This window comes from Phallusia mammillata, chromosome 6, assembly GCF_965637545.1.
Source record: "Phallusia mammillata chromosome 6, kaPhaMamm4.hap1.1, whole genome shotgun sequence".
Lineage (NCBI taxonomy): Eukaryota > Metazoa > Chordata > Ascidiacea > Phlebobranchia > Ascidiidae > Phallusia > Phallusia mammillata.
Window position 1 is genome coordinate 23,786,595 of NC_137257.1, and position 11,311 is coordinate 23,797,905.

General features: G+C 35.2%; 1 protein-coding gene across 1 annotated transcript; it reads right to left on the reverse strand.

The window, feature by feature from the left end:
* Positions 1 to 6,175: 6,175 nt before the first annotated feature.
* Positions 6,176 to 10,861, reverse strand: LOC145234539 (caspase-6-like). Its single transcript, XM_080099254.1, has 5 exons — positions 10,711 to 10,861; positions 7,907 to 8,028; positions 7,617 to 7,799; positions 7,172 to 7,355; positions 6,176 to 6,270 (listed from the first exon to the last, which is right to left on the reverse strand). Exons 1-5 carry the CDS (start codon positions 10,784 to 10,786, stop codon positions 6,176 to 6,178), a joined length of 660 nt encoding a protein of 219 aa, XP_079955380.1. The 5' UTR covers positions 10,787 to 10,861.
* Positions 10,862 to 11,311: the final 450 nt, after the last annotated feature.

Sequence of the window (11,311 nt, forward strand, 5' to 3'; positions counted from 1 at the left end):
CGACCGTTAAAAATTAAGGCGAGCTGACATACAGACAAGCACCTTTCGGTTATAAAACACGAACGGTATGACATAAATTCAAACCGTTTTCACTGGCCAACTCCAAATTGCACTCAGATACAGCATGCAAAGTTATAGGTCATTCCAATGAGTGAATCGGAAATGAGAAGCGCACATGGTCATTTTGGGCAGGTCACGACCGTTAAAAATTAAGGCGCGCTGACATATAGACAAGCAACTTTCGGTTATAAAACACGAACGGTTTGACATAAATTCAAACGGTTTTCACTGGCCAACTCCAAATTGCACTCAGATACAGCATGCAAAGTTATAGGTCATTCCAATGAGTGAATCGGAATTCAGAAGCGTACATGCTCATTATTCGCAATAAACGACCGTTAAAATTAAGGCGCGCTGACATACAGACAAGCACCTTTCGGTTATAAAATACGAACGGTTTGACATAAATTCAAACGGTTTTCACTGGCCAACTCCAAATTGCACTCAGATACAGCATGCAAAGTTATAGGTCATTCCAATGAGTGAATCGGAAATGAGAAGCGCACATGGTCATTTTGGGCAGGTCACGACCGTTAAAAATTAAGGCGAGCTGACATACAGACAAAGACTTTTCGGTTATAAAACACGAACGGTTTGACATAAATTCAAACGGTTTTCACTGGCCAAATCCAAATTGCACTCAGATACAGCATGCAAAGTTCCAGGTCATTCCAGGAAGTAAATCGGAAATGAGAAGCGTACATGCTCATTATTCGCAATGAACGACCGTTAAAATTAAGGCGCGCTGACATACAGACAAAGACTTTTCGGTTATAAAACACGAACGGTTTGACATAAATTCAAACGGTTTTCACTAGTCATCTACAAATTGAAGTCAGATGGAGCATACAAGGTTTCAGGTCATTCCAATGAGTGAATCGGAATTCAGAAGCGTACATGCTCATTATTCGCAAGGAACGACCGTTAAAATTAAGGCGCGCTGACATACAGACAAGCAACTTTCGGTTATAAAACACGAACGGTTTGACATAAATTCAAACGGTTTTCACTGGTTGATTATACTAAATGTTTCTTACTTTTCAAAGCTATTATTTAAACAGACATTTAGCTAAATTTAATTTGTAAATACAAATTCTTATGTTATGAATAGAAACGATAGTAATTAAACCGTTCCTCAAACTTTCAGTCAAGGCTGTGCAATCTGCGGCCGTACGGCCACATTAGAATATATGTACTGGCGGCCGTGATGTAATTATATCTCCTTTGCCAAAACTTTTCATTTTCAAATTGCCCGAAACAGATGTTGTGTTACTGAAAAGAGTGTTACCAGCCTAGCAGTCATATGCGTCAGTCTTTTTGTAGGCCTATTGTGTGCAAACAATACGATAAAACAGCTAGTAAAAGCATCACAATATAGATTATGACGTAATAAACATTAAAACTGATCTTTATTGTGCAACTCAATCTGTTCATCAAGTTGTAAATTATTGTGATAATAAATCCGGACCCCCCCCCCTTTTCAAAAAGTTTTGCGTAAATTAAATAGGCCCAAATCGTTTACGTTTACCGCTGATAACAGGGAGTCGTTATCTCAAAGCCCTGAGCCTTCAAACTCTTGTATTCGCTTGTTATCTAATCGCAAATTGTGACGTAACAAGGGTTTAATAAGGAGTTTTATGCGCTAACAATCGGAAAGTTACGTTCCGGCCAGAATGCTGGTTGCAATTTCTTGGATATCAAACTGTTTTTGCATTTGTATTGTTTCGACCTGCCAAATACGTAATAGTTTTGTCCCAAACATTAGATCGATGTTAATCGAGTTATGTTATTAGGGTACACGGAATTTGCGACTGCCACAATTTATGCCTTCTACAGTGACCAACTTTAGTGCATTCGTGACATTGCGCAACTTAACAGTAGAATTATCGCTTTAGAAAGGCGTTCATTCCTTGAGAATCTGTTCCCCCTTCTTAAGCAACGATTTTGATAACCTGACGCTTTTGCTGAGTAAGCTAGATAGCAGCGGCAAAATCAGGAAACTACAAAGCTGTTGCAAAAATTATTTGTTCTTTCTGTCAATTGGAGTTGGTGGCAGTTTAACATGTGAATTACGTATTCAGTCTCGTGCGGTCTAGCGTGTTTGCAAAGACTTTTCGTAACAAAACTCCTTTTCAAATAGTACTTTTCGTAACAATTTTTTTTCCAGCTAACACTTTTCCGTAACAAACTATTCTTACGGCTAAAGCTTTTTGCGAGCTAAATTTATTCAAAACCGATGTGTTTTGCAACGTAAAGCATGTTTCAACAACTTATAGGATGGTTGAAGCTAACAGTTCCTGTAACAAAATTTTCTTACAGCTAACACTTTTCGTAACAAAATTTTGTTCCATCTACCACCGTAACAAAATTTTCTTACAGCTATAGCTTTTTGCGAACTCATTTTATTTGAAACCGATGATTTTCGCAACTTAAAGTATGTTTCAAACTAACACTTTTCGTAACAAAATTTTGTTCCACCTAACAGTTTGTGTAACAAAATTTTGTTCCAAATAAAAATTTTTGTAACAGAATTTTGTTTAACTAACACTTTTCGTAACAAAATTTTTTTCCAGCTAACACTTTTCGTAAAGAAATTTTGTTCCAACTATATCTTTTTGTAACCAAACTTTGTTCCAACCAACGCTTTTCCGTAACAAATTTTCTTAGAGCTTTAGCTTTTTGCGAGCTAAATTTATTCAAAACCGATGTGTTTTGCAACGTAAAGCATGTTTCAACTAACACTTTTCGTAACAAAATTTGGTTCCATCTAACACATTTCGTAACAAAATTTTGTTCCAATTAACACTTGTTGCCTCAAAATTTTGTTCCAACTAACACTTTTCGTAACAAATTTTTGTTACGGCTAACACTTTTCCGTAACAAAATTTTGTTCCAACTAACACTTTTCGTAAAAATTTTGTTCCAGCTAACACTTTTCGTAACAAAATTTTGTTCCAACTAACACTTTCCGTAACAAAATTTTGTTACGGCTAAAGCTTTTTGCGAGCTAAATTCGTTTAAAACCGATGATTTTTCGTTTAAAACCGATGAACTTAAAGTATGTTTCAAACTAACCCTTTTTGTAACAAAATTTTGTTCCAATTAACACTTGTTGCCTCAAAATTTTGTTCCAACTAACACTTTTACGTAACAAATTTTCTTAGAGCTTTAGCGTTTTGCGAGCTAAATCTATTGAAAACCGATTATTTTCGCAACTTAAAGTATGTTTCAAACTAACACTTTTCGTAACAAAATTTTGTTACAGCTAACACTTTCCGTAACAAAATTTTGTTCCAGCTAACACTTTTCGCAACAAAATTTTCTTTCAACTAACACTTGTTGCCTCAAAATTTTGTTCCATCTAACAATTTTTCGTAACAAATTTCCTTAGAGATCTAGCGTTTTGCGAGCTAAATTGATTGAAAACCGATGATTTTCGCAACTTAAAGTATGTTTCAAACTAACACTTTTCGTAACAAAATTTTGTTACAGCTAACACTTTTCGTAACAAATTTTTGTTACGGCTAACACTTTTCCGTAACAAAATTTTGTTCCCACTAACACTTTTCGTAACAATTTTGTTCCAACTAACACTTTTCGTAACAAAATTTTGTTCCAGCTAACACTTTTCGTAACAAAATTTTTTTTCAACTAACACTTGTTGCCTCAAAATTTTGTTCCATCTAACACTTTTTCGTAACAAATTTACTTAGATATCTAGCGTTTTGCGAGCTAAATTGATTGAAAACCGATGATTTTCGCAACTTAAAGTATGTTTCAAACTAACACTTTTTTGTTACGGCTAACACTTTTCCGTAACAAAATTTTGTTCCAATTAACACTTTTCGTAACAATTTTGTTCCAACTAACACTTTTCCGTAACAAAATTTTGTTACAGCTAACACTTTTCGTAACAAAATTTTGTTCCAACTAACACTTTTCGTAACAAAATTTTGTTCCAACTAACACTTTTTCGTAACAAATTTCCTTAGATATCTAGCGTTTTGCGAGCTAAATTGATTGAAAACCGATGATTTTCGCAACTTAAAGTATGTTTCAAACTAACACTTTTTTGTTACGGCTAACACTTTTCGTAACAATTTTGTTCCAACTAACACTTTTCGTAACAATTTTGTTCCAACTAACACTTTTCCGTAACAAAATTTTGTTACAGCTATAGCTTTTTGCGAACTCAATTTATTTGAAACCGATGATTTTTGCAACTTAAAGTATGTTTCAAACTAACCCTTTTTGTAACAGAATTTTGTTCCAACTAACACTTTTCGTAACAATTTTGTTCCAACTAACACTTTTCGTAACAAAATTTTGTTCCAGCTAACACTTTTCGTAACAAAATTTTGTTCCAGCTAACACTTTTCGTAACAAAATTTTCTTTCAACTAACACTTGTTGCCTCAAAATTTTGTTCCATCTAACACTTTTTCGTAACAAATTTCCTTAGATATCTAGCGTTTTGCGAGCTAAATTGATTGAAAACCGATGATTTTCGCAACTTAAAGTATGTTTCAAACTAACACTTTTTTGTTACGGCTAACACTTTTCCGTAACAAAATTTTGTTCCAACTAACACTTTTCGTAACAATTTTGTTCCAACTAACACTTTTCCGTAACAAAATTTTGTTACAGCTAACACTTTTCGTAACAAAATTTTGTTACAACTAACACTTTTCGTAACAAAATTTTGTTCCAACTAACACTTTTCGTAACAAAATTTTGTTCCAACTAACAGTATTCGTAACAATTTTGTTCCAATTAACACTTTTCGTAACAATTTTGTTCCTACTAACACTTTTCCGTAACAAAATTTTGTTACAGCTATAGCTTTTTGCGAACTCAATTTATTTGAAACCGATGATTTTTGCAACTTAAAGTATGTTTCAAACTAACACTTTTTGTAACAGAATTTTGTTCCAACTAACACTTTTCGTAACAATTTTGTTCCAACTAACACTTTTCGTAACAAAATTTTGTTCCAGCTAACACTTTTCGTAACAAAATTTTGTTCCAGCTCACACTTTTCGTAACAAAATTTTGTTCCAGCTAACACTTTTCGTAACAAAATTTTCTTTCAACTAACACTTGTTGCCTCAAAATTTTGTTCCATCTAACACTTTTTCGTAACAAATTTCCTTAGATATCTAGCGTTTTGCGAGCTAAATTGATTGAAAACCGATGATTTTCGCAACTTAAAGTATGTTTCAAACTAACACTTTTTTGTTACGGCTAACACTTTTCCGTAACAAAATTTTGTTCCAACTAACACTTTTCGTAACAATTTTGTTCCAACTAACACTTTTCCGTAACAAAATTTTGTTACAGCTAACACTTTTCGTAACAAAATTTTGTTACAACTAACACTTTTCGTAACAAAATTTTGTTCCAACTAACACTTTTCGTAACAAAATTTTGTTCCAACTAACAGTATTCGTAACAATTTTGTTCCAACTAACACTTTTCGTAACAATTTTGTTCCTACTAACACTTTTCCGTAACAAAATTTTGTTACAGCTATAGCTTTTTGCGAACTCAATTTATTTGAAACCGATGATTTTGAAACTTAAAGTATGTTTCCAGCTAATACTTTTCGCAACAAAATTTTGTTCCAACTAACACTTTTCCGTGACCAAATTTTCTGCTAACAGATACCTTTTCTAACACATTTTAGTTCCAGCTGACACTTTTCCGTAACAAAATTTTGTTCCACCTAATAGTTTTGTAACGTAATTTCTTCCAATTAACAATTTTGTATCAAAATTTTGTGACAGGTAACACTTTTTGGAACGAGATTCAATTTGTATGGTTTCACCATGTATGTGCAGATTTAAAACACAAAATGTTTAAAATATGCTTAAAAAATTCTCTTTGTCGCCATCTAATAAACAAAAAAATACGGTAACAAAATTTTTTGTTACCCCCAATTTAACGATGTTTTTCTGTTCAAAAATTTTCGTTACGACATACCAGAAATTTTTGTAACTTGGAACAAAATTCGGAACAAAATTTTCGTTCCGAAACGAAATTGTTCATTTTGGAACGAAATTTTGTTACTCGGAACGGTTTCGCTAACGGTATTTCCGAGTTAATGGAAAATTGCATTATGCCCCATTACCATTGACATAGCGACGAAGAACTTCGCAAAACTTTTGAATGAATCTTGAGCCTTCGGTTGGGCTGCGGAATGACACGTGATCTGAAAATAAACATTTGAAAACTTGTTGAAGAGTTTGGGAAAATAAACCTTCATGTTGTGCTTGTCAGACGGAATGGATAAGATTTGCATCTAACCAAAACAAAAACAACCAAAACAAAAGAGTCATGAAATCGGTTTAATCTAAGATAAACACTCAAATCACAACAGTAACTTATGCCAGTGTTTACAACCTTTTTTGAAAGCGACCACAATTTTAAAGAAAACTAAATCCGCATTTACATGCGACCCATTTTTTTCCGATAGGGAGAAAAATGTTTCAAGTAATGGCGAAACTGAAACTGTTTTCATGTAAATATGCTCGCTTAATTTTCAAGCAGACATTAATTTAGCATTCAGCGTGCTCAAATGTTAGAGCGACAAATTTTATTGAATTTGGCCAATCTAATTCGCGTTAAAGCTCACCCGTTTGCAGAAATCAGTATATTTATGTAATTTTCCCTGCACCCGCTCTATTATTTTGGACGCAACTTCTGTTTTACATATTTTTTAGGCCCGCAACTATTCGGTTTTTGATTACTGTCATTGCATCACAATGATTGAATTGTGGCAAGAGGTACCAAGCTGTACTGCAAAATCCGTATCATTCTTTTGGTAATAAATTTTAACGCCAATAAATTAAATATGAAGCAACCCCAGACAAAGCTTGGGCGACCCCACTTGGGGTCGCGACCCGCAGATTAAAGACCACTGACTTATGCAATGTAAATTTTCACATCCCCCAAATATTTGTATGTATATGGGTTAGGCGCCCTAGAACCATTTGACCAAATTGCTGTCCTCCCACTTCTGCTATCTTTCACCAGTACGAATTCCTGTTACATTGTTTATACCAGTCCGTGGATTAGGCGCCCGGACCATAAATCAATGTCCTTCTACTTACTCTTAGTTGTAGAATTGCACATAATAAAATCCGCCCCGAGGGGAAGGCCAGAAAGCAATGTTACGCCCTCATCCTCGTACTCACTCTTGTTACCACCTTCAGACACCGGACCATCTTCTTGGTCATCAGAACAGTCACACGATTGACTCGTTCCTGCCTTTGCAGTCTTAGTTCCCCGACAGGCCTTAAACAGTTTATTATTAGTTTATTATTTCCGCAGAAAATTGGTAACATGAACAAGACAATAGATATAAATTTTGTCCACGTTTCTGTGTTTAATGTAACTACAACTCCTTTCTTCTTCGATTTACCTAAATAAGTTAACACTCTCAAACACTTCTGATTATAGTTACTAAACAAAATAACAATACAAACACATTTCGGTATTACTTATGTAAATAAAACATTAAAAGTCAGACGTTTGAATTTCGGCGTGCACTGTTACCTGAAGTATAAGTATTTTCGGTTTTCCTTGCAAACCCTTAATTTCACTTAGACCTTCAACAATGTTGTCGAAGTTGACTCCATAATCTTTCATTTCAACCTGTCCTTCGGATCCGTGGGAGAGAAATGCGATGGCCAGACAACTTATCTTCGAATAATCCTCGTGACAAATTTCATCCAACTTCTGCCAAGTCGCAACAAGCAAATAAAAGAAATAAAAAAACAAGCCTAGAATAAACCAATAGCTATAGCCTAAACATTATGGTTATCAACAAAGCGATAAAGTTTTACCTGATAAAACATCCCTGCTGTAAGGTTTTCATATGGTTGTTGTGTTATAAAGTTGTATTTGTTGGCCACTTCGTTAAGATTCTTTGCATCGAGATCTGAACCCTCGCGTTTCGGCAATTTGTCTGCGAAAACGTGATTTAAAGCTAAATAGTTTTTACTCTCCGTTTAACAATGTCAGTCACGTGCGTACAGGTCTGTAGTTGGCCCATTATGTACACCAGTGGTTCTCAACTCGTTTTAGACCATGGACCACTTGCCCAATTAAAATAAACTCATGGACCACTTTATTTTTGAGAAAGAATATACAGTATACACACACAAGCATTTTGGCTTTAAATGTATTTTTTAAACAACTGAAACACACAAGAACAGAATTTTGAGTATACGATACAAAAAATTAACGACTTACATTTCGTTGTAACATGATTGTTTTTTAAATGAAAACTTTAAAATTATGTAAAAGTATGCATTTATCATTAATTTGAATAATTCGGTTTTTACTTGAAAACAGACTTTTGGATTCTCTTCTCACCAACAAGTTTCTCAATGTTAGGAGCGGTGCTTGATAATGCACAACAAATATCACTTTCCACTGCTAGCCGATTCCTCTGTTTCGACTTGATGTGCAATAAACATGAAAATCCACTCTCACACATGTATGTTGATGCAAAAGGCAAAAGACACTTGGCTGCATGTGAAGACAAGTTTGGATAACTGCCGATCATACTAGCCCAAAACTTTTCCATAGTAGACCGCTGGTACACGTCTTGTGCCGCCAAATCATCCTGCAGATCTTCTGGGACACTCTTAACATCTGCTGTAAATGGAATTCTGATAAAAGATAAATCGTCCCTTGTCATGTCTATCTCCGGAAAGTATCGCTGAAATTCGTCCTGTAGCTTTCGTAGATGAATTACAATTTGCATTTGAATGTGTTTCTTTTCTCCTGGTATCGCATCCACAGCTGGAAATTGAACTAGGTTGTTAACTTGAACTCGCATGATCCTTAGTTCCAATTTTTCAACAAAAGCCTTGATAATGCCTTGGTGAGAAAACAGATTTGCACCTTTACCCTGCAACTGAAAATTCAGTTTGTTTAAGATTCCAAAAATATCAACGAGGTATGCATGTTCTAATTCTGACTGTGTCAGCACATTTCGTAAATCGTCTTTTCCTCGATCCTGGAGAAATAAAGTTAATTCTTCTCTGAGATCAAATATTCTTTTCAGCATGTTTCCTGCTGACAACCACCTTACAGAAGTGTAAAACAGCAATAACTCAAAGTCGGAACCCATGTCCTGACACAGTTTTTTGAACAGCCTAGTGTTCATTGCTGATGATTTGATATAATTAACCACTTTTACAAATCCTTTGAAAACGATGTTAAGGTGATCAGGTAGTGTTTTAGTTGCTAATGCTTCCCTGTGAATAAAGCAGTGGACACCGGTTACCAATGGAGCACGCTGCTTCACTAATGCTTGGAAGCCTGATCTGGAACCCAGCATCGCAGGTGCACCATCGGTAGTAACGCCTAGCAATTTTTTCCAATTAAGACCATTTGTTTCGAAGAAATTGTTGACAATTTCTAACACATCCTGAGCGGTTGTAGTCGTTTCAAGTTTCTTACAAAAGAGAAATGCTTCCTTAAAGGCCATCGGTACTATGTATCGCGCGAACACCATAAGCTGAGAGGACAGGGATACATCAGTTGATTCATCCAACTGTATTGCAAACATTGGGGACTTCTTTATTTCATCAACAACTTGTTCACGGATGTTTTCTGATATTTCGTTGATTCGCCTTGATACTGTGTCATTAGATACAGATATATCATTTAGCTTTCTTGCTGCTTCCTCGCCGACAGCCTTACCATTTCTTTTGCACAGGGAAGCACAAGCTGCTCGACAATCGTGTGAGGCTTTTTGGCTTGTGCGACTTTATACGCAACAATGTAAGAAGCGTGTACTGCATTGGTGGTCTTTTCGTGGAACTTACTTGACGAGTCAAGGCGCTGGCGTTTGAGACCTGATAATTGCCGGTCAAAGTAATTTTTATCCTTTTGCAACAAGTTGGGGTGACACTTTTCAAGATAGTGATAGTTTTCAAGGAGCTTCAGCTTGGCTGGCTTCATGGAATCATTTGTCAAGACGGTGTAACAAATAACACACTGTGGTAACTCTACATCACCTTTATTTTGACAAGTGAACCCAAATTTAATGTGGTCCTCTGAATATTTACGCCTAACATTCCTTCCCGCCATTGCTTGCTAATTAGTTTTAAAACTAGTAACTACAGCAGGAGTGGATTTTCAATTTTTGAAGACCCAATTTTTCCGACAAAAGTGTTGATGAAAGCCTTGTATACGTAATAATACTGTATTTGCAATACATAATCACCAAGTCAACTCAGTAGGCTAAACGGTTAAGGCAAAACCGATAAGATATAAGTTGCGATTGTAACGGATGACCAATTGTTTTTACAAACACAATTTTTATTAAATGTTTAATCATTTACATCCAACTATTTCCCGTTTAATAACAAATATTGCGGATGTCCTGTGGACCACCAAAAACGTCCTCATGGACCACCAGTGGTCCGTGGACCACCAGTCGAGAACCACTGATGTACACAGTGCAGCCCCATTTTTATGAGAGGTTTTGTCAATATAAATTTGTTTGCATTTTAAATAGGCTCTGACGTGCTTACGTTAATTATATATCAGTAAAACGCAAGCAAAGGATCTAAGTGTGTCAGACATTTGTTTCAACTATTTGACCCATTGTGTCATTTGATTCTAAACTTACTGAATTCCATGTTATTGAAGACATAAAACTTTCCAAACGATTCATTCAATGGGTACCGTTCCGGTTTGCAAGTCATTTTATTCCAATGTTAGTAGCCTCTTAACAAATCACTACCTAAAAATTTCTAAACCATGATTGATTATACTGAACAGTATCATACCTACCAACAGACAACATGGTAATTGACAATCACAGTTAATGACAATAAATAACTGAGAAAAAAAATGATTTTCAAGTAACAAAATCAGTCACTGAATATATTGCTATAGAATAAGGAACTGAAGATGTCAGTTACGCGAGTTATACATATTCCATGTTTATTCATTGACTGATTCTGTTACTTGGAAATCATTTTTCATTCTCAGTTATAAATTTCTGACATGACGTTTCACTGAGTATTCAAACTGACTTTCTGCTACACGACTACATTTAAGCCTATGCGGTTCCCAGGTTTGCCAAAGTGAGCACAACTTTAGAAATGGCAATAGCTTTCTATTCACGTGAAGGGTTTTGTTTACGTGCTTTTCATTTATTGTGTATGGTGAAACGTTTGTTTAAAGTTACATATTAACAGCTACGAAGTTTGTATGCTAATTTTAAG